The sequence below is a fragment of the Trachypithecus francoisi genome, unplaced genomic scaffold (genome assembly GCF_009764315.1).
Source record: "Trachypithecus francoisi isolate TF-2019V2 unplaced genomic scaffold, Tfra_2.0 Lachesis_group20, whole genome shotgun sequence".
NCBI classification, from domain to species: Eukaryota; Metazoa; Chordata; class Mammalia; order Primates; family Cercopithecidae; genus Trachypithecus; species Trachypithecus francoisi.
This window is the reverse complement of record NW_022681466.1, coordinates 56,718,678-56,740,536: the sequence shown is the minus strand read 5'-3', so window position 1 is coordinate 56,740,536 and position 21,859 is coordinate 56,718,678. Positions and strand designations below refer to the sequence as shown.

At 44.3% G+C, this 21,859-nt stretch overlaps 1 protein-coding gene across 1 annotated transcript in view; it reads right to left on the bottom strand.

Moving 5' to 3' along the window:
• CDRT1 (CMT1A duplicated region transcript 1) overlaps nucleotides 1-18,161 on the bottom strand; it is a 43,634-nt gene extending 25,473 nt beyond the window's left edge. The window contains 8 exon segments of the mRNA XM_033184472.1: nucleotides 3,295-3,495; nucleotides 5,628-5,737; nucleotides 11,677-11,799; nucleotides 12,599-12,726; nucleotides 12,820-13,020; nucleotides 14,020-14,184; nucleotides 17,658-18,125; nucleotides 18,128-18,161. Of these exon segments, the coding sequence (XP_033040363.1) occupies nucleotides 3,295-3,495; nucleotides 5,628-5,737; nucleotides 11,677-11,799; nucleotides 12,599-12,726; nucleotides 12,820-13,020; nucleotides 14,020-14,184; nucleotides 17,658-18,125; nucleotides 18,128-18,161 (1,430 nt within the window).
• Nucleotides 18,162-21,859: the final 3,698 nt, after the last annotated feature.

Genomic DNA, 21,859 nt, shown 5'->3' with positions numbered 1-21,859 from the left:
CGGAGGTTGCAGTGAGACGAGATCGCGCCACAGCACTCCAGTCTGGTAACGGAGTGAGACTTTATCTCAAAAAAAACACAAACAAACAACAACAACAACAACAAAATATATATATATAGTCATCTGCAGTTGATAAGATTGTCTACATAGAAAAACCAATTATTAAACATACATGCTTTTAGAACTAATAAGAGAGTTTGGCAATGATGCCAGACACAAGATCAATTTACAAAAATCAGTTGCATTTCTCTATGCCAGCAATAACTAATTTGAAAATATAAGCAAAATTAAGATACCATTCACAACAGTAACAAAATTATAACGTTTACAGGCATTAAGTAAAAATACACAGGACTTTTATGAAAAAAACTTTAAGGCTCTAAGAAAGAACACAGATTATTTAATTGAGTGTGTTTACCAAACTAATCTATAAATTCAACGCAATCCCAATAAAAAGTCTAGTTAGCTTTTATTGAAAGTTGATAAACTTACTCCAAAAACTCAAAACGTATATACTATAGCTGTTACACAAAAAATAAAAGTGAGGCCGGGCACGGTGGCTCACACCTGTAATCCCAGCACTCTGGGAGGCCAAGGCAGGCGAATCACGAGGTCAGGAGATTGAGCCCATCCTGGCTAGCACGGTGAAACTCTGTCTCTACTAAAAATACAAAAAATCAGCCGGGTGTGGTGGCGGGTGCCTGTAGTCGCAGCTACGCGGGAGGCTGAGGCAGGAGAATGGCGTGAACCCAGGAGGCAGAGCTTGCAGTGAGCCGAGATGGCACCACTGCACTCCAGCCTGGGCGACAGAGCGAGACTCCATCTCAAAAAAAAAAAAAAGAAAGAAAAGTGAAAAGTAGAATTTCCCTCCCCATCACATTTTAAAACATTCTCTAAATGCATACCTAAAAATAATACAAACAATTTTCAAGAAGGGGGATTTTGACTAAAAACAGAAAAACAGAAAATGGACTAGATCAGAGTGCTCAGGGACATTCTCATGCACATACGGGAAATTTCCATGTGATAAAGATAGCACCACAAATCAGTGGAGGAAGTGGCAGGTTATATAGTAGTTGCTGTGAGAGAGAGACTGCTGATTTTATTTAAATATTAATAAATGAAATGGAAACCCTACCTAACGCCACATATAAGGTTGAATTGCAAATAGATTAAAAAACTGACTGCAAAAGATAAAACTGTAATGTTGGTAGAAGAAAATATTAGAAAATGTCTCTGTGACCTGGAAGAGGGAAGAATCACAAAAAAGAGGGGGAAAAACCCTGATAAACTGATGTTTTATTACATTCATATCGATTTTTTTTTTTTTTTTTTTGAGACAGAGTTTTGCTCTTGTTGCCCAGGTTGGAGTGCAGTGGCACCTCCTGGGTTCAAGCGATTCTCCTGCCTCAGCCTTCTTGAGTAGCTGGGATTACAGACACGTGCCACCACACCCGGCTAATTTTGTATTTTTAGCAGAGATGGGGTTTCTCCGTGTTGGTCAGGCTGGTCTCAAACTCCTGACCTCAGATGATCTGCCCGCCTGGGCCTCCCAAAGTGCTGGGATTACAGGCGTGAGCCATCGCGCCCGGCCCATATTGAGAATTGTTGTTCAACAAACCTCATGTAGATACTGTGAACAAAGTTAATAGATAGTCCTGGTGAGAGGGAATTCTCTGGCAGACGGCCTTTGGGCTTCATCTGCACTGTTGGCTCTCCTGGGTCTCCAGCCCCCAGATTTTGGACTTGCCAGCCGCCTTTATCACACAAGTCAATACTTTATAACAAATCTCCTATGTATATACACATTCTATTGGTTCTGTTTCTCTGGAGATCCTAATACACATATGAAAAGGTGCTCAACTTCATTAATAATCAGGAAAGTTAAAATTTAAACCCTGATAAAACACAGTGGGTTTTATTTAATACCCATCAGATTGACAAAACTGTTAGATTGATAATATTAAGTGTTTGTGAGAATACATAAGAAGAGATATTCTCATATGCTGCCAATGGGAATGTAAATTAATACAAAAGCAGTTTAGTACTAGGAAAGCAGTTTAGTACTCCTTCCTAGAAATTCCCATGCTAAGAATATACCTTTAAAACACTTGTGCACATGAGCATCAGGGAACACATCCAAGACCCGTCTCTGGCAGCATTCTTTGAAATAATGAAAAACTAGAAACAAGAGTCGGGCACCGTGGCTCACGCCTGTAATCCCGGCACTTTGAGAGGCCGAGGCGGGTGGATCACGAGGGTCAGGAGATCAAGACCATCCTGGCTAACACGGTGAAACCCCGTCTCTACTAAAAAATACAAAAAAAATTAGCTGTGCGTGGTGGCAGGCGCCTGTAGTCCCAGCTACTTGGGAGGCTGAGGCAGGAGAATGGCGTGAACCCGGGAGGCAGAGCTTGCAGTGAGCCTAGATCGCACCACTGCACTCCAGCCTGGGAGACCAAGGCGAGATTCCGTCTCAAAAAACAAACAAACAAACAAAAAACTAGAAAGAATGCAAATGTCCACCAACAGAAAAACAAACACATGAGTTATGATACAATCATCCAATGTAATACTGTATCTCAGTGAAAGAATTTCTGCCACCTACATCATATAGGTGAATCTCCAAAACATAGTTCCATGTAAGAATGAAGTACCATCAAATTTTAAAAATATGATTCCTTTTATGTTGAGTTCAAAAACAGGCAAAAGTAATTAATACTCTTGGAGATATATAAGAAGGAAGCCAAAATGATAAAGAAATGCAAGGGAATAATTAGTATAAAATTAGGATAACATTACCTCTGGTTGGCAGGAAGAAGCAAGAGGAGAAAGGCACAGTGGGAGGGTTAGGAAATGGTGATATCTAATGGATGCATGAGTGTTTGTTATACTATTTAAAAATATACATACATATGCGTTTTTAAAACACTATTTTGCCTCTATAGTCTGTCTCATACCCATAAAAAGCCATGTTCCCTGAAAGAATCTGTAAGAACAAAGGTAAATTATTTCTTCATCTAAGAATGCTAATAAAGAAAATTTTTCTGACTTGCACTCATCAATTAGAAAATATATCTGATAACTGTTATAAATCTATCTCATTCAAATTTTAAGCAATATATACATTCCTGACTTTTTCCTTGCCAAAATAATAAGCTGAAGCTATTCTAGAAGTCAGTATCTTCTAGGATAACTGTTAAATATAAAAAGAAAAAAGCATGCATACTTCTTCCATGAGCTGCCTCTAGGCCTTAGGTGGGATGGGGATCATGATGCCTTTGGACTCCTCACCTGATACTTAGGTCATAACTTCCACTTAGGAGAAAATTTTCCTCCTCACACAGGAAGAGGGCCCGGACACTCCCAGCATGGCCTCGGAATTCAATGGGTATCACTTTTACTTGTATGATGTCCAGAAGGTGGATCTTTCGATTAGATGACACAGCTATCAGATCTCCCCCGGAATAGTGGATGACTCTTTTTTGATCCCACCTGAGTGCCAGGGGAAAAGGATTATCCATGAAAGAAGAGTCTGTGTCCTTCCTGGGACTGACTTAGCCCCCTGACTTTCGCCTACAGCAGTGGTATAAAGGAAAAATCAGGGCCTTTCAACAAGGGAGGCAGCAGAAGGCAAGGTCGAGAATTAACAGGCCCTGAGGGATCCCCAGTCTCATACATGATAAAAATCCATTTCCATCAAATTTTAAAACTAAAGACAAAAGGCAATTTTTTAAAAATTCTGTAAATGTATGCTAAATCCCCGAGAGAGAATGGAGTATGTGGCATTGCCCAAATTTAATTGATCATGGAAACCTTTTTTCTTGGAAAACATCAGAGGAACACAGTTGGGAAGTCCTCTGCACACTATATTTCTTTTCTTTTTTCCCTTAATCAATATCCAGTGAACATACGTTAGGTTCAAAGTCCTGTGCTAGCAGATACCACAGGAAATATAAAGAATTATCAGATAAGGACGTTACTTACAATGAGCTTATTGTCCCATAAAACTAGGTGAGTTGAATTAATGTTTCAATCACAGGATTATTAGCAAATAGGCAAAGTATGAACAGGATGACCAAATAATGTATTGTCCAAACTGAGAGTTTTTTATTGTGAAAGGGGACACTACTTATTTATTTTTAGAGACAAGGTCTTGCTCTGTCACCCAGGCTGGAGTACAGGGGCGCAGTAATAACTCCCTGTAAACTCCAACTCTTGGCCTCAAGCAATTCTCCCACTTCAGCCTCCCAAAGTTCTGGGATTACAGGCATGATCCACCACACCCAAACTGGGGACACTATTATTAATGACACTAGGACTGCAGAGTAGAGAGGGATCATTCCAACAAACAGGGATGTATAGTCACTCTAAATACGAGGACCTTTGAGGCCAACCTGACCAGAGAACGAAACCCCGTCTCTACAAAAAAATTTAGAAATTAGCCAGGCGTGGTGGCATGTGCCTATAGTCCCAGCTACTTGGGAGACTGAGGCAGGAGAATCGCTCGAGCCCAGGAGGTGGAGGTTACAATGAACCAAGACTGCACCACTGCATGCCAGCCTGGACGACAGAATGAGGTTCACTCCGAAAAAAGAAATACGGATAGTATGGTGATAACTGTTCTTTAAAATATATATATGTGTGTGTGTGTGTATATATACTTTTAAAATATATATACATGTACATATGTGTGTATGTGTGTGTATACATGTATATGTACACACATATATTATAAGGAGCAATTCTTGATATTTTTGCCCTTATTCCGTTTGTCATACCTAGAGTTCAACTAGTCACCATCTCTTCTAAAGAACAGTTATCACCATACTATCCATAAAAATTCGACTTTGCCTTTCCCCTATCTTACCTTCTCTGTCTTCCTCATACTGACTGTTCTACTCTCCAGATGCAATTTGTTAATAAGATTCATGGCCAAAAATAAAGTAGAGGTGGACTTTGCAAAACCTTGTGAATATAAAGTGAAGTCCTAGGCCTAAATATGGCAGAAAGTTGATTATTAAAGAACCTTCTTCTCTCGGCATATTGAAATGATGTCAGAGTATGCAATTATAAATACGATTGTCATATTTACCATGGAAAGATATCTACAGTACTTTGCTACGCTGGGTTACAGAAATATGTGTAATATAACACCACCGCTACTTAAAAGATGTGCTAAGTATGGAAAGAAAAGAATTCTAGAAGGGTAGACATCAATATTAATGGTGGTTATTGCTAGGTGATAGACTACAGGAAAACTTTGCCTTTCTCTACACATTTTCTGGCATTTGGAAGACCTTTTCCAGTAACTGTATATTATTTCTAAAATTAATATAACAAAATAAAGAGATTTCAAAAAATAAAGATTTTATGTGTGACTTGTACAAAAGGTTGTTGGTCAGCATATCCAGAATTTATAAAGGGAAAGTGTCCTTTACCCACTGCCAAGAATGGTGCAAAATGAAGCAGCTATTGCCTACATGGGATCACGTGCAAGTTTAGGGCTGGAGCTTGAGGTGAGGAGAGCTTGCCTTTCCATGTACACAAAGGTCAGGGAAATCCCAAGTGTCAGTATGGATAACTCAAGCGTCCCTAGAGACCCAGATTCTGAACCCAGTACCTACGTGTCAGAGAGAATGCGAACATTGTAGGTTCCACAGAAAACATTTCTCTCCTCCATTAGGACCTGCTGCGTTTCCTGGTTCTGGTATGCAGTCCACAGGTTGTACTCATTCTAACAAGGGAATATTTGAAGTTAAATCTCAGTGGTAACTTCAAATACCCACAGTCCCAGAGCCCCTAGGGTCTCTCTGGCAAGGGCACAGGGCTCACGGATTCTTCCTCTGAAGGCTGAGGCTGCTGCTCTGCAGAGAAGGGAGCAGCCGGTGAGCAAGCACCAAAGGAAACCGTGAGTTAGAAAGTGTTGGGTCAAGGTTCTTCATTTTTCTTTCATCTCTTTGATTTTCCATGTGCCCTGATTCCATGAACTTTCAAGGCTGAATTCCAAATGGCACCAATAACACAACTTTTTCAAAAATGAGCTCACAAAGGGTATCCTCACAACATAAAGTCACAGGTGCCCTTTGACTGACCATTTCACAGAAGTTGGAATGTCATATGTATATTACATCTACCTGATAGTACAAAGCACACTCAGGATTTTAAGCCACATGTGAGATTACTGCTGCACATGCTATGCATTTGCTTTTTTTTTTTTTTTTTTTTTTTTTAGACAGAGTCTCACTCTGTCATCCAGGCTGGAATGTTGTGGCACAATCTCGGCTCACTGCAACCTCCGCCTCCTGGGTTCAAGCGATTCTCCTGCCTCAGCCTCCAGAGTAGCTGTAACTATAAGCATGCTCCACCACGCCCAGCTAATTTTTTGTATTTTTAGTAGAGATGGGGTTTCACCATGTTGGCCAGGATGGTCTCGATCTCTTGACCTTGTGATCTGCCCGCCTCGGCCTCCCAAAGTGCTGGGATTACAGGCGTGAGCCACCATGCCTGGCCGCATTTTCTTTTTTAAAGACAGTTTTGCTTTTCTCACCCAGGCTGGAGTGCAATGGCATGATCTTGGCTCACTGCAACCTCTGCCTCCCGGGTTCAAGCAATTCTCCTGCCTCAACCTGCTAAAGAGGGGGGATTACAGGCATGTGCCATCACACCTGGCTAATTTTTGTATTTTTAGTAAAGACGAGGTTTCACCATGTTGGCCAGGCTGGTCTCGAACTCCTGAGCTCAGGTGATCCGCCTGCCTCGGCCTCCCAAAGTGCTAGGATTACAGGCTTGAGCCACCACACCCCACCTGCATTTGCATTTCAAAGTTTTCATACATCTGCAACCTTCATTTGTCCTTGCAGCTGCCTTACAAGGTAGATCACTTGCCCCACAAAATGTTCTCATTATTTTACAGATAAGGTATCTGGGACTCAGGGAAAGGAAATCAATTTTATCAAGTCTTGACAGGGGCGCTTTTGTTTGCTTCCCAGTCTGTCTTTTATTTCCTTCCTGCCTGCCTTCATTCTTCCTCCCTCCTTTGCTTCCTCTATCACACACCTTCTGAGCAGGTATGGCATTCCAGACATGCTAAATTCTGGCATAGATGACTGAATTAGATTCTCAGTTCCATTTATATTCCCTGCCATATTCTATCCTCAAATAGTCGGAAATTACAGTCCCATTAAACTAGCAGGAAAGAAAAACCAGAATATATTTATCTTGAAGGCAAAGAAGAACATAGCATCATGTTTGCACCCGAGAGTCCTCTTGGGGACATCTCTGAAGTCTCCTTCTAAACCTTAGCCTTCTGCTCCATGCCTTTAGACTCTTCCTCAGATGCCCTCTTTCCTCTGCTCCCTCTCCTTAATCTTTAACCACGTAGCAATGTCCACCAAGTTTCTGCCCAGAAGAATCTGCCAACCTGTCTCCCCTCCAGGGTCCAGGGAGCTTTCCATATCCCAGCCTAAATTAAATGCTGCTGCCCTGGATTCTCCCAACCCAGGGGGAATTCATTGGCCCTTCCTCATCTCCTAAGTTTTGTGAGCCCAAGAAGCCACATGGTGGAGTCATTGGGAGGGAAAAGACCTGAGTTTAAATTCCAGCTCTGCCACTGCCCAGCTATGAGACCCTGGGCACTTTCTCACAGCATATCCTTCATTTCCACATCCATAAACTGGGAACAACGACATCTCCTCGATCTATGGTGAAGTCAAGTAAATGCTGCATGCAGAGCTATGGGCATTATGCCTGGCACACAGTTCACACTCATGCTATTACCACCCTGAGAAGCACTCACCTCCACTTTTCCTAGGAGACTCTATAACTGCTTAGTCTTGCTATTTAATGTGTTCTCCATACTGCTTCACCTGCTTCTCTCCCTTTTCTCTCTCTCACTCTCTTTTTCTTTTTTTTTTTTTGAGATGGAGTCTCACTGTCTTGCCCAGGCTGGAGTACAGTGGCGCAATCTCAGCTCACTGAAACCTCCGTCTCCTGAGTTCGAGCGATTCTCCTGTCTCAGTCTCCCAAGTGGCTGGGATTACAGGCATGCACCACCATGCCTGGCTAATTTTCTTTTCTTTTCTTTTTTTTTTTTTTGAGACAGAGTCTCAGTCTGTCATCCAGGCTGGAGTGCAGTGGTGCAATCTTGGCTCACTGCAACCTCCGCCTCCCGGGTTCAAGTGATTCTCCTGCCTCAGCCTCCTGAGTAGCTGGAATTACAGGTGTGTGCCACCACATCCGGCTAATTTTTGTATTCTTTTTTTTTTTTTTTTTTTTTTTTTGAGACGGAGTCTTGCTCTGCCGCCCAGGCTGGAGTGCAGTGGCCGGCTCTCAGCTCACTGCAAGCTCCGCCTCCCGGGTTCACGCCATTCTCCTGTCTCAGCCTCCCGAGTAGCTGGGACTACAGGCGCCCGCCTCGTCGCCCGGCTAGTTTTTTGTATTTTTTAGTAGAGACGGGGTTTCACCGTATTAGCCAGGATGGTCTCGATCTCCTGACCTCGTGATCCGCCCGTCTCGGCCTCCCAAAGTGCTGGGATTACAGGCTTGAGCCACCGCGCCCGGCCTAATTTTTGTATTCTTTAGTAGAGATGGGGTTTCACCATGTTGGTCATGCTGGTCTTGAACTCCTGACCTCGTGATCCGCCCGCCTCGGCCTCCCAAAGTGCTGGGATTACAGGCATGAGCCACTGCGCCCAGCCTAATTTTCTATATTTTTAGTAGAGACAGGGTTTCATCATATTGGCCAGGTGGTCTTGAACTTCTGACCTCAGGTAATGTGCCTGCCTCAGCCTCCCAAAGTGCTGGGATTACAGGCATGAGTCACTGCACCTGGCCCCTTTTCTTAAACTATACATGTAAGAATTACAGAAAGAGGAGAGAAACACGAAGGGTGGCTTGACAGTCAACAGGTTTATTTCAAATCTGGGAGGGAATTCTGACTGAGTTAGGTCGGAAGCCACACTCTCTTAGAGACTAAGAGTTTTTAAGGATTCAGGGTGGGAGAGTTTATCAGATGCTCGGACTGCTTTTGTGTCTGTTTGTTGTGCTTATCTGGGAGGGAGAGTTGTGTGTCTGTCCCCATACATCTTTCTGCAGCTGCAGACATACCCACCGAGTCTGATTTAGCTTCCCTATCCTAGTGCACTTGAAGGGAAAGGAATGTGCTTATTATGGCCCACTGTTTTACTGGGGCCCATTGTATGAGGGTGAAGTCCGGCAGTTACCCAAGAGACTTCCCACCTACCTCCCTCTGTGCCCAAGATGTCTTATCTGTGTTTTACTATCTGCTCTTTCTGGTTGCTTGTAGTTAGAAGAGAAGTGATTTCCTTGAAACGCATGCGACTAGAAAGGGACCTGGTACTTAAAGTGGCGGTGTTTGTCCGAGATGACGGTGCTCCAGTTCTGTGAATACATTCCTAGAATGTCAAACACTGGCTGGGTAGTCCTTCTGTTGGGCCATTACTGACTGCATCACCCAAGGAAGAAGGGTGTTGCTTGTGTTATACATAAAAGAGCAACAGACTTTAAAACAAAAGCAGGTTCACGTTCAAATTAATGCCTCTTTCACTCAGCTGGCTGGGAGAGCTTGACTTCTCTGTGCCTCAGTTTCTTTATCTATAAAATGGGTGAAGGGACCAGCTCAGAAATGAATAACTGCAGGTCAAATGAAATCCAGAAATGTGTTTTCTTTTTTTTTTTTTTGAGACAGAGTCTCGCTCTGTCGTCCAGGCTGGAGTGCAGTGGCGCGATCTCAGCTCACTGCAAGCTCTGCCTCCCGCGTTCACGCCATTCTCCTGCCTCAGTCTCCCAAGTAGCTGGGACTACAGGCGCCCGCCACCACGCCCAGCTAATGTTTTGTAATTTTTTTTTTTTTTTTTGAGACGGAGTCTGGCTCTGCCGCCCAGGCTGGAGTGCAGTGGCCGGAGCTCAGCTCACTGCAAGCTCTGCCTCCCGGGTTCACACCATTCTCCTGCCTCAGCCTCCCAAATAGCTGGGACTACAGGCGCCCGCCACCTCGCCCGGCTAATTTTTTTGTATTTTTTAGTAGAGACGGGGTTTCACCGTGTTAGCCAGGATGGTCTCGATCTCCTGACCTCGTGATCCGCCCGTCTCGGCCTCCCAAAGTGCTGGGATTACAGGCTTGAGCCACCGCGCCCGGCCATGTTTTGTAATTTTTAGTAGAGACGGGGTTTCACTATGTTGGCCAGGCTGGTCTCAAACTCCTGACCTTGTGATCCACCGGCCTTAGACTCCCAAAGTGCTGGGATTACAGGTGTGAGCCACCACGCCTGGCCCAGAAATGTGTTTTCTTTGGCCAGTGTAGTTTTTAAAACTGCTTTTAAACGGTTGCCCGCATTTAATAAAAGCAAGAGATTTCACATAATATGTCAGATTTCTATCTTCTAAGGCTTAGATGGTCTAGCAGGTCAGGGGCCTCAAAATAATCTCTCAAGACAAGAATTAGCCAGAACTGAGCAGCAGCTGGCCCTTCAGATGCAGGTGAACTGTCCAGTCCACGACAGTCACACCGTCCGCTACTGCCCACACCACCCGCCTCCTCCTTTGTGTCACCTGCCTGGCCCCTCCAGGTCATATGAGCTAGAGACTCTCTCTGGATGCTTCTGTTTCTCAAATTCTAATTTAACATAGCTTCCTTATGGGAAGCAGCAGTCAAACCATCCCTCATTAACTATCCTTTTGGGGCCAATTGAATAGACTTCAAAATAGACTTTAAGCAGGGGGGGGGCAGAAATCTAATGGTTTTAGGAATATCAACCATGCCTTGATAGGCAAAGCAAAGAGTGCAAAGAGTCTTCCATTCACTCTTCATTATTGCCCATGAACTAGTGGAGAGGGCTACATTTAATTAACTCTCTCCTTCCATCCTAGAGCCAGAATGAACCTGGAAGTGAGAGATGAAGGAGCCGAATTCATCTAGGCCCCAGGCATTCTGGAACCAGCCCTGGCCCTCCCCTCGGGTCCTCCTCGAATTCCTGAGCAGCAGATGCTGGAGCCTCCAGAGGCATGGGCTCATGGAGTTGCTCCTGGCCTCTGAACTTGCCACTAAATGACCTGGTGCCATGGACACAGAACACGGCCATGGGCTTTGAAGTAAGGAAGAACCCTGAGAGGACAACCAGATCAATCCACCCATCCAACAGATGAGTAAAGCAAGGCTTAAGAAGAGGAAGTGTGGCTGGGCATGGTGGCTCACACCCGTAATCCCAGCACTTTGGAAGGCCGAGGCGGGTTGATCACGAGGTCAAGAGATCAAGATCATTCTGGTTAGCACGGTGAAACCCCATCTCTACTAAAAATACAAAAAAATTAGCCATGTGTGGTGATGGGCACCTGTAGTCCCAGCTACAGGGGAGGCTGAGGCAGGAGAATGGCGTGAACCCGGGAGGTGGAGCTTGCAGTGAGTCAAGATCGCACCACTGCATTCCAGCCTGGGCAACAACAGAGCGAAACTCTGTCTCAAGAAAAAAAAAAAAGAAGAAGAAGAGGAAGTATCTTGCAAGTCAGTAGCAACACAGAACTCTGGTCTACCTTAAGGAGTGTTACCTGCCATGATCCTCTGTCCTCACTCCAGAGCTGAGTCTGGACTTCAGCCTTCAATGGCCAATTAGAATGAGACATTCACAGTTACTTGCCCCAGATGCCGTTGGAACCCACCTTCGTCCTCAGCTTCCACTTCAGATGTTTCACACGCATGCGCTTCCCGTCATCTACCATTTTAGGAACTGGGATAGAAACCTTATTGGCATAATTAGGATCAATTCCTCTTGTGTAGGACCCCTGGAAAAAGACAAAAAACTAAAAATAAATAAAAATAAAAACAGAAAATGGCTACTCTTACTTAGCTCCGACTCTGCAAGAAGAAGGGAAAAACTAGTTCTTGGCAAAATCTGAAAGATGGGTAAGCCCTGGCTGCGGCAGGCAGGCCCAGTTCTGGCTAGTTCCTCTGGCAGTGTGTGCAGATCGAATGGAGGAGAAAAATAAACACCAAATGCCACAGGGGGACCAGCAAAGATGGTTAGACTATCGCCAGCCTCACCATAGCTGCTGCTTTTCATCCTCTGTCCTCTCTGCTGGGAAAAAAAAAATCAAGTTACCAAAATCCATGGTTTAGGGTGAGACTTCTGGCAAGAAACAGAGAAGTAAAAATGCTGGAGAAGATTACCATTGGGGAAAATTGCGTTTCAACTTAAAAAAATACTTTGCGGCCTTATAAACATCTGTGTTCCATATGAGGCTGATGCAGAAACACATTTATGGCTTTCTTGCTGCGTAAGCTGCGATATAACTCCCTGGGGACTGGGGGTTCTCTGCTTTGTGAGGTGTTGGAAAGGCTCTGCCTCTCTGCTCCTGAGTGCTCTCTATCCTTATGGTCCTTGTGAGATGTACTGACAATGAGAGAGTACTCAGTCATCAACAGGAGTTTGGACCAAAAAGAAAAGACCCATGAAGCCTAAAAGGCCACAAATGTAGAGCAGGAGGCCAGCTAAGGGTTTACGAAAGGTCCACAGTCAGATCAGTCTCAACACGAAAATGAAGCTGGTCTCAGACATTCCCCTTTCAGACTTGCAGGAAGTACCTGCATGAAGATAATCTGGTTCTGAATGAAGGCGTGCGCTGACAAGTCCGTCTTGACCTGTTGAGCCATGGCGGCCCAGTGCTGGCTTACAGAGGCACACTTGTTCAGGGTGTGTCTATCCAGCATTCCTGGAAAAAAAAAAAAAAAGATGGATCCAGAAACCCCAGAACTGGGCCAAGATGGGAGGTGTCTGGGAAATCCCCTCAAACATCCCAGCATACTTAGAATGTACTTGGAGAGGTGGATGGGCAGGTAACGGATGAAGTCTCGGTATTTGCTGAACCCAGAAGACAGGTCTCTGATGTCATCCAAGCCAACCAATAGACTGCAGGGATCGTACCCTGGCTTGGTTATGCCTCCTTTTTCAGAAAACAGCCTATTCATTTCCAAAATACACTGGAGTGAATTCCTCCATGGTTCCTCTAGAGTGAAGCCAGAGAAAGGTATGGGGTTGAGTTGGCTCTGTAGAAACTCCAGGCCAAGAACAAGTCCTCACCAAAAGCTCTCCCACAAAATAAACCTCCTCAGAATCTACCCTTAGGCCACTAGATTTTTGTCATCTCTTCTGCCACATGAGAATAGAACCTTTTGACCCAAATATACATGTACTTTTCAACTTTTTCAGCCCAAGGAGAAGTCTAGAGTATCAGAGTCTGAAATGACATTGTGCCTGGAATTTTCTTAAAAATACTCCAACAAGAAAAAATTTTAAACAATTTAAGAAAGGGGGGGAAATGAATGGAATAAAATCGGTAAAATGTTGATAATTGTTGAACCCCGTGCTATGTGGGTGGGTGATTATCATACTGTTCTATATCCTTTTGAAATTTGAAATTTTCCATATAAGTGTTTTTGAATCTATGCCTTCCATTTCCTACGATATTGTGTTTCCTATGATATTTCATGTATATGTCTTGCTTCAAAACCCAACTTAGGAGTGCCTTGAGGTGGGGAACCAAATTCCCCATTAATTTTATTCCCTCCTCAAGATCGAATCCAATACTGTAAAAATAGCCATTGGTGGGTTTAATTCTAGAACTGGCCACCATGCCAGAGCCCAGGGACTAGATGATGGATTGTGGCTCGGAGCACAGAAAGACTCCAAAGGAAACCATTGATAGTCTCCTTTCTGATTTCTATTTTCAGATGTGTCTTGTGGACACCGCAGTGAAGAGGTGAAAATATGGGTTTGAGGGCCATACTGATCAATTTCAATCCTTGCTCCTCCCCTTACCAGCTGTGAGAATTAGATGGGGAAGTAAATGTCAAAGAGCCCAGCACATTGTAGATGCTAAATGAATGTGAGTTCCTCAAATCTGCCATCCCCAGATGCTATCACCCTGCCAGCCCCTCCAGTTCCACGGGGTCTTCCCAATCTCACATTGGTTTCATATTGGCTTTCTTCTTGAAAGTTGACTTACCAGGGTTAGATGCTGCCCCAAGTAAGTGTTCATTTTCTGGGGCTTTGGACAAAGGAAGGGATGTGTGCTGAGTTTTGGCTGTCCAATAGACTTGTGAGGTCGCAGACTTGGAGCTGTCGTCTTTCTCGGGGGAAAAACACACATCTGTGATGTCTTGATTGAGCCCTGAAAAACAAAAGACCAATACAAGGTTGCTTTTGAAGCAGGTGTGTTGAGGAAAATGAGGTGGAGAGAAACTTTTTCATTTTTTCTTCCTTTTTTTTTGAGACAGAGTCTCACTCTGTCGCCCAGGCTGGAGTGCAGAGGCACGACTGCAGGTCACTTCAAGCTCCACCTCCTGGGTTCACGCTATTCTCCTGCCTCAGCCTCTCGAGTAGCTGGGACTACAGGTGCCCACCACCACGCCTGGCTAATTTTTTGTATTTTTAGTAGAGACAGAGTTTCACCGTGTTACCCAGGATGGTCTTGATCTCCTGACCTCGTGATCCGCCTGCCTTGGCCTCCCAAAGTGCTAGGATTACAGGCATGATTCTTCCTTCTTTTAAAGATGTACAGAACGGACCAGAGCAGTTGTGTCTGTTTTTATTTGGGGCCTCCAAACTTCTATGCAAAAATCTCAGAAAGCTTCCTGTTAGCGTTTCAGCGTACTTCCAATGTAAAATATCTTGAGCTGTTTACACAAGAAGAGAGAGAGTTGAGGTCCGGAATTGCAACAGGGAATGTTCTTTGGAAGCTCAAGATGAATTTTCTTTCATGATAGAAATAACCACCCTCGAGTCAAATTAGAACATTTAACTTTTTTTTGGTTTTTGTTTTTTTGAGACGGAGTTTTGCTCTTATTGCCCAGGGTGGAATGCAATGGCATGGTCTTGGCTCACTGCAAACTCCACCTCCTGGGTTCAAGTGATTCTCCTGCCTCAGCCTCCCAAGTAGCTGGGATTACAAGCGCATGACAACTGGCTATTTTTTGTATTTTTAGTAGAGACGGGGTTTCGCCACGTTGGCCAGACTGGTCTCAAACTCCTGACCTTAGGTGATCCGCCCGCCTTGGCCTCCCAAAGTGCTAGGATTGCAAGCGTGAGCCACCATGCCCGGCCAGAACATTTAATTTCTTAAGAGAGAATCTGTTCTAAGAAAAGAGAAGGTTGTTGGCCAGGCGCAGTGGCTCAAGCCTGTAATCCCAGCACATTGGGAGGCTAAGGCGGGCGGATCACGAGGTCAGGAGATCGAGACCATCCTGGCTAACACGGTGAAACCCCGTCTCTACTAAAAATACAAAAAAAATTAGCCAGGCATGGTGGCAGGCCCCTGTAGTCCCAGCTACTCGGGAGGCTGAGGCAGGAGAATGGCGTGAACCCGGGAGGTGGAGCTTGCAGCAGTGAGCTGAGATCAGGCCAGCCTGGGTGACAGAGTGAGACTCCATCTCAAACAAACAAACAAAAAAACAAAAAAGAAGGTTGCCACAACCTGTAATAGGACTTACACAACTCCAATGTAAATAGCCCATTTCTATGGTGCGTGATGAAACTTTTGGAAGAGCATCGCGGAGCATTGCATCTGTGCGTACAAGCCAGGCCCTCCGCTGCTGGCAGCGCTGCAGAGTGGAAGAGGCTCAGGAGGGGATCCTGGTTTTCAACCCACATGGTGGGTGACTTAAGCAAAGTCATTCAGATGCCCTGGACTTTGGTCTCCTTATGTAACTATTAAGGATCAACCAGTCGGTTGATCTCCAATCTAACTTACTGTTTTTGACACCCTGGGATTCAATGTGTCTTCATTCTATATTATCATTCTTTTATACCCCTGACACACCAAATAAATCAAGTGACATACATTGTGATCTAACTGCGTCCTAGGCCATCCAGCTTTAAAATTCTTTTCGATTCCACTAGTCTACAAATATGACCACCTCTCAGGTCTCATTGGTGACAGGAATTACACACCTTCAAGAGCTAAAACTCCAAAATGCCTCCATGTGACCACCCCCTCCCAGCTTTCTCCCACCCCTGCTTAAATCTGAGCTTCCCCACACTGGACCCTTCCACTCCCGGACCCCTCCAAAACTCAATTCTCTTGCCTCCTGATACAGTTTCGATATCTGTCCCCTCCAAATCTCATGTTGAATTGTGACCCCCAATATTGGAAGTGAGACCTGATGGGAGGTTTTTGGGTTTGGGGCAGATCTCTCATGAATGGCTTGGTGCCCTTCCCACAGTAATGAGTGAGTTCTCGCTCTATTAATATAGCTCAAGAAAGAGTCGGCTGTTTAAAATAAACTGACACCCCTCCCCCTCTCTTGCTGCTTCTCTTGCCGCATTATACGTTGATTTCCCTTACATTCCACCATGAGTAGAAGCTTCCTGAAGCCCTCACCAGAAAGAGATGCTGGTGCTATGCTTCTGGTACAGTCTGCAGAACTGCAAGCCAAATAAAACTTTCCTTATAAATGACTTATACATTTCCTTATAAATTACTCAGCCTCAGGCATTCCTTTATAGCAAAGCAAAACAGACACCACCCTTATTGTTTCTTCTGCTTCCCTGAACTAGCTGGCCAAACACTTCCAGGATTCTCTAACACCATAGGCCTGTGATTCTCAAAGAGATCCCCAGACCAGCAACATCAGCACTAGCTGGAAACTTGATAGAAATACAGAATACCTGGTTGGGTGCAGTGGTTCACGCGTGTAATCCCAGCACTTTGGAAGGCCGAGGCAGGTGGATCACAAGGTCAGGAGTTCGAGACCAGCCTGGCCAGCATGGTGAAACCCCGTCTCTACTAAAAAATACCAAAAAATCAGCCAGGCATGGTGGCACGCACCTGTAGTCCCAGCTACTTGGGAGGCTGAGGGAGGAGAATTGCTTGAACCCGGCAGGTGGAAGTTGCAGTAAGCCACTTTTGCGCCACTGCACTCCAGTCTGGGTGACAGAGCGAGATTCCATCTCAAAAAAAAAAAAAAAAAGAAAAGAAATACAGAATCCTGGGCCCACCTCAGACCGGCTGAGTCCGAAGTTCTGGGGGAGGAGCTTGTTTTAACAGGTCCTGCTGGAGATCCTGATACAAGCCACAGCTGGAGAACTACCACCCTAGACTTATTTGACCCTTAAGCTATCTCCAGCCTTGGAGAAACTCGACTTTAAGGTTTGATTTCACGGATAAGCAAGGAGCATGGTAGAATGAATGAAAAAAAAAAAAAAAGCCGTAAGTTTTGACTTCTTGGTCTGGTTTCTGTACAGGGCAGCTGAACAGCAAACCAATAGCTTCCCCTTTACAACCCTCTCAAGCCCAGTCCAATCCCTAAAGCAGGAATGACACCAGCATTAAGGGGTCAGAGGCAGGGGCCAGCCATTTCTGGGCCTATGAGATGCAGAAATCCATGATAAATGCTTGTCAGTTAAAAGTTGTGTACTTCCTCCTGCATTGATCATTTTCAAGAAGGAAGTTACATTCAGTCATTTCTCCTTTGGTAAACAGGATCGGGTGTCAGGACAAGATGTCAGTTCAAAAACACCTATGCTGCATTCTGTGCAATCTCTGTCTACCTATGGTTGTCTACAACTGCAGCTCCCTACAGATTTCTGAAGTCTTGTCTTCTGGTTTCTGGGGGCCCTCTGGTCTTTGCCTGTGGCCTTGTTTACCTGAGATACTGTTCTGCTCTCTCAGAAACAGGACTCTGATCACATTGGCAGCAGTGAGCAGTAATTTGGGGTTGCACATCTGCAGCAGTAAGAGAGTATAATTCGCCTTGGTCCAGTGGGTGCTGTTCCCAAACCAGTACAAGATCTCCTTCATCTTCTGTTCTACTGTTTTATCCAACATTTGGTTCAAGAAGGACTTCGCAACTTTCCCCTCTTTCTTGCTGAGGTCGATCCGGGACCTGTTATAGATGAAATCCTTTCCCTGTGTGGTCTGAAGGATATTTTGGAAATAGTGTAACAAATACAAGCTATTTAACTGCTTCAGAATGCTAACTAGAAACCTCCTCTGTGATATGTCATTGATCCTGCAGAACCACTCTTTGGTAGAGAAGATCTTCCAGGCTAAGACACACGTCTCACACTTCTGGCATAGAGGGATGGAATCGGTTCCCTTCTCACAATGAAAATGGGGGCATTCTTGAGCGTTGATTCCAGGTTTTCCATGATCCTGAGATAACCAGCTCATTTTAGCCCTGCCTACTTGCAACGGCACCACCACCGAACACTAGAGAAACGGGAGAAATGAATAAATATCCCAGTTGTGCCTTTTCAATTACAAACGTCTCCCAGAGCAAAAGTAAATGGCTGCCATGGATGGAAAGCGTATCTCTCTCAGAAACTGCCAGTAGAAGTCTGGCTCTTTGTACAGACCTCCTTGGAAACATGGCTTTACCGTAAATCTCCTAAACCTGGCACTGCTTTATGTGGAGGCAGTTGCTGTATATTCTGAAAGAGCTGGTCATCTCATTTCTAGAACAACAAGAATACTGTTAAGCAAATTTAAGTAATATGTGGACTATTACTGGTATTGTGCTTTAATTACTGTTATATATGGCTTCTGAATATTCATGAATATAAAATAAGATGGGCCGGGCGCGGTGGCTCAAGCCTGTAATCCCAGCACTTTGGGAGGCCGAGACGGGCGGATCACGAGGTCAGGAGATCGAGACCATCCTGGCTAACATGGTGAAACCGTCTCTACTAAAAAAAAATACAAAAAACTAGCCGGGCGACGTGGCAGGCGCCTGTAGTCCCAGCTACTCGGGAGGCTGAGGCAGGAGAATGGCGTAAACCCGGGAGGCGGAGCTTGCAGTGAGCTGAGACCCGGCCACTGCACTCCAGCCCGGGCGGCAGAGCGAGACTCCGTCTCAAAAAAAAAATAAAAATAAAAATAAAATAAAATAAAATAAGATGCAAACTTCTTATGTTTATATCTGTTCAGTTACAAGGTGGCTATCCCAATGATACTAAATATGTTTATATTCATTTTCTTAAGTCATCATCAAAGTAAAACCAGAAATGTTTAATATAAATTTAAGTTATTTAACTGCTTCAGAATACTAACCAGAAATCTCACCATTGTCAAAGTGCCCAGGCAAAACATATTGGGCAGCTGACAGAGTTTCAAAGTCATGCTGAGATAATTCTCCTATTTCAGGTAAGACTAGGTTCAAACACTGACTCTGGTACTTAGGAGCTATATGATCTTAGCAAGCAACCTGTCCTCTCTGAGCCTCAGTGTCTCCATCATAGTTATGAGGATGGAGAAGATAAAGGCGGGAAGTTGTTGTTGCTATTGTTACTGTTACTAAAGCATTATTACCCTAGATCAAACCAAAAGGTTTGCAATATTGTGTGCCTTTCTAATGCCCACGTTGGAAGACCAGGCATAACCAGAGAAAGGTAATGGAATCCATCGCTGGGGTTTGGTTGGCAATGGTAGTCACATACTAGGGTCAGAATAGGGGGAACAGGAATCAGGTTAAGAATGAGATCAGTTCTCACAGCTCAACCTCTTCTGTCTGAAGAGGAATTCTGACTCTGCAATTACAAATGGTCCGGTAATAGAGCAGAACCATGTGGCACCAAAGTGAGCTGTTGGTGAATTCAGATGTTCAGTGTGGTTTCTTTTTTTTGTTTGTTTTGTTTTTAGTAAGTCTACATAATGGAAGAAGAGATACGGATGGGTAAATACAAAAGAGTGGCATACACACAGCTAAGGAAAATGCCAGAGAATATAAAATAAGCCCTTGTTCTATTTTTCATTTTTTATTTGTTTTAGTCAATTTTCAGTTTTTAGACCAAGAAAAAGAAAAAAGACGTGCCCACTGCTTGAGGCAATGACAGAAGGCAAACCCCTTAGGGTAATGCGCTCACCTTACAGATCCAAAGAGTCTGCTTCGGGCCTCCCTCCTCTTTGCCACCCTCCTTTGTCTGGCCTTCCTGATTAATTAATTAATCTACTCACACCTTTTCTCCAGATTCCTCTGCAGCCTCCCAAAGTGCTGGGATTACACACATGAGCCACCGTGCCTGGCCCAAATATGCCCAACTCTTTTTTTTTTTGACGGAGTCTTGCTCTGTCGCCCAGGCTGGAGTGCAGTGGCACAATCTTGGCTCACTGCAAGCTCTGCCTCCCGGGTTCACACCATTCTCCTGCCTTAGCCTCCAGAGCAGCTGGGACTACAGGAGCCCGCCACCACACCCGGCTAGTTTTTTGTATTTTTAGTAGAGACGAGGTTTCACCATGGTCTTGATCTCCTGACCTCGTGATCTGCCTGCCTCAGCCTCCCAAAGTGCTGGGATTACAGGAGTGAGCCACTGTGCCTGGCCAAATATGCCCAACTCTTAATTTTGCTTCGCTCTTTTGTATCAAGAAGAAAGGTCTTGAACTTGGAAACTAATAGACAAAAAGTTAACAGGAAAATGAAGTTCAAGACAAGGAGACACCTAAATGGTTCCTTTTATATGAGCTCAAGTATTCTGGCCTAAACAAATTACATTTCAGGAATCTGACACAACTTAATGACGTGACTGCAAATCAGGTGGGAATCTTTGAGAAACTAGGGAGAATGACAGAGGACGGTCTCTTAGTCCCATTGTGTTGCTGTAACGGAATACCTGAGGTGGAGGAATTTATAAAGAAAATAAATTGATTTGTCTTATGGTTATGCAGGCTGTACAAGAAGCATGGTGTCGTCATGGCCATTCATGAGGGATCCAACCCATTATCTAAACACCTCCCACCCAGCTCCACCTCCAACATGGGCGATCAAATTTCTACATAAGATTTGGAAGGGACAAATATCCAAATTGTATCAAATGCGGACAGGCATCTCAATTTTTTAAAAAAGAAAAACAAGATAGATTCTGGAAACAACAGACTAGTAAGCGTGATATTAACCCACAGCAGAAATCTAAAGTGGTTTATCAAATATTCTGTGAATATTTAGAAAAGAAAATGACCATGACCAAGCACTAACAACCTGCAGGGATTCAATAAAATAAGGCAGTCCAAGCTGATCTCAATTTCTCTTGAGATCATTATTAGATAGATCAAAGAAATTCAGAGATAGCATATCTTTTTTTGTTTTGTTTTGTTTTTGAGATGGAGTCTTGCTCTGTCGCCCAGGCTGGAGTGTGGTGGCACAATCTCAGCTCACTTCAACCTCCACCTCCTGGGTTCAAGCAATTCTTCTGCCTCAGCTTTCTGAGTAGCTGAGATCACAGGCGCGTGCCACCATGGCTGGCTAATTTTTGTATTTTTAGTAGAGTCAGGGTTTCACCATGTTGGCCAGGCTGGTGTCGAACTTCTGAGCTCAGGTGATCCTCCTGCCTCGGCCTCTGAAAGTGTTGGGATTACAGGCGTGAGCCCCCACACCCGGCCTAAACATAGCATATCCTGATTTCTCCCACTGAAAATGTCTTTCATCAAGTTCAGTGGATAAAGGTGAAAAAGCTGGGGCCACATTATTGCACAGTTCCACCCGTGCATAATTTGTATGTAACTAAACCTAGAAGCTATTGACTGAGTGCCACAAGATTCTAGATTTGGTCCTAATCTCATCAAGATATTTAGCAACAAGGATAAGACTTAAGAAGAAAGGGTTACCAATTGTGCAGGTGACACTAAGCTAGGAAGGAGAGCGAATATACTGGATGAGGAACCATGAATCGCAAGTATCTCAGCATAAAGCAATAATGTGATAAAATTAAAGTAAAATCATTTTAAATCCTACACTGTATACATCCTTAGACACAAATATAGGTAACAAGTCAAGTTATGCTAAAGTAACATACTCTTGAGACAGGCCAATCAGACTGACTGAAGAAAAAGAGTTCCTGTGGCCTTGATAAAGATC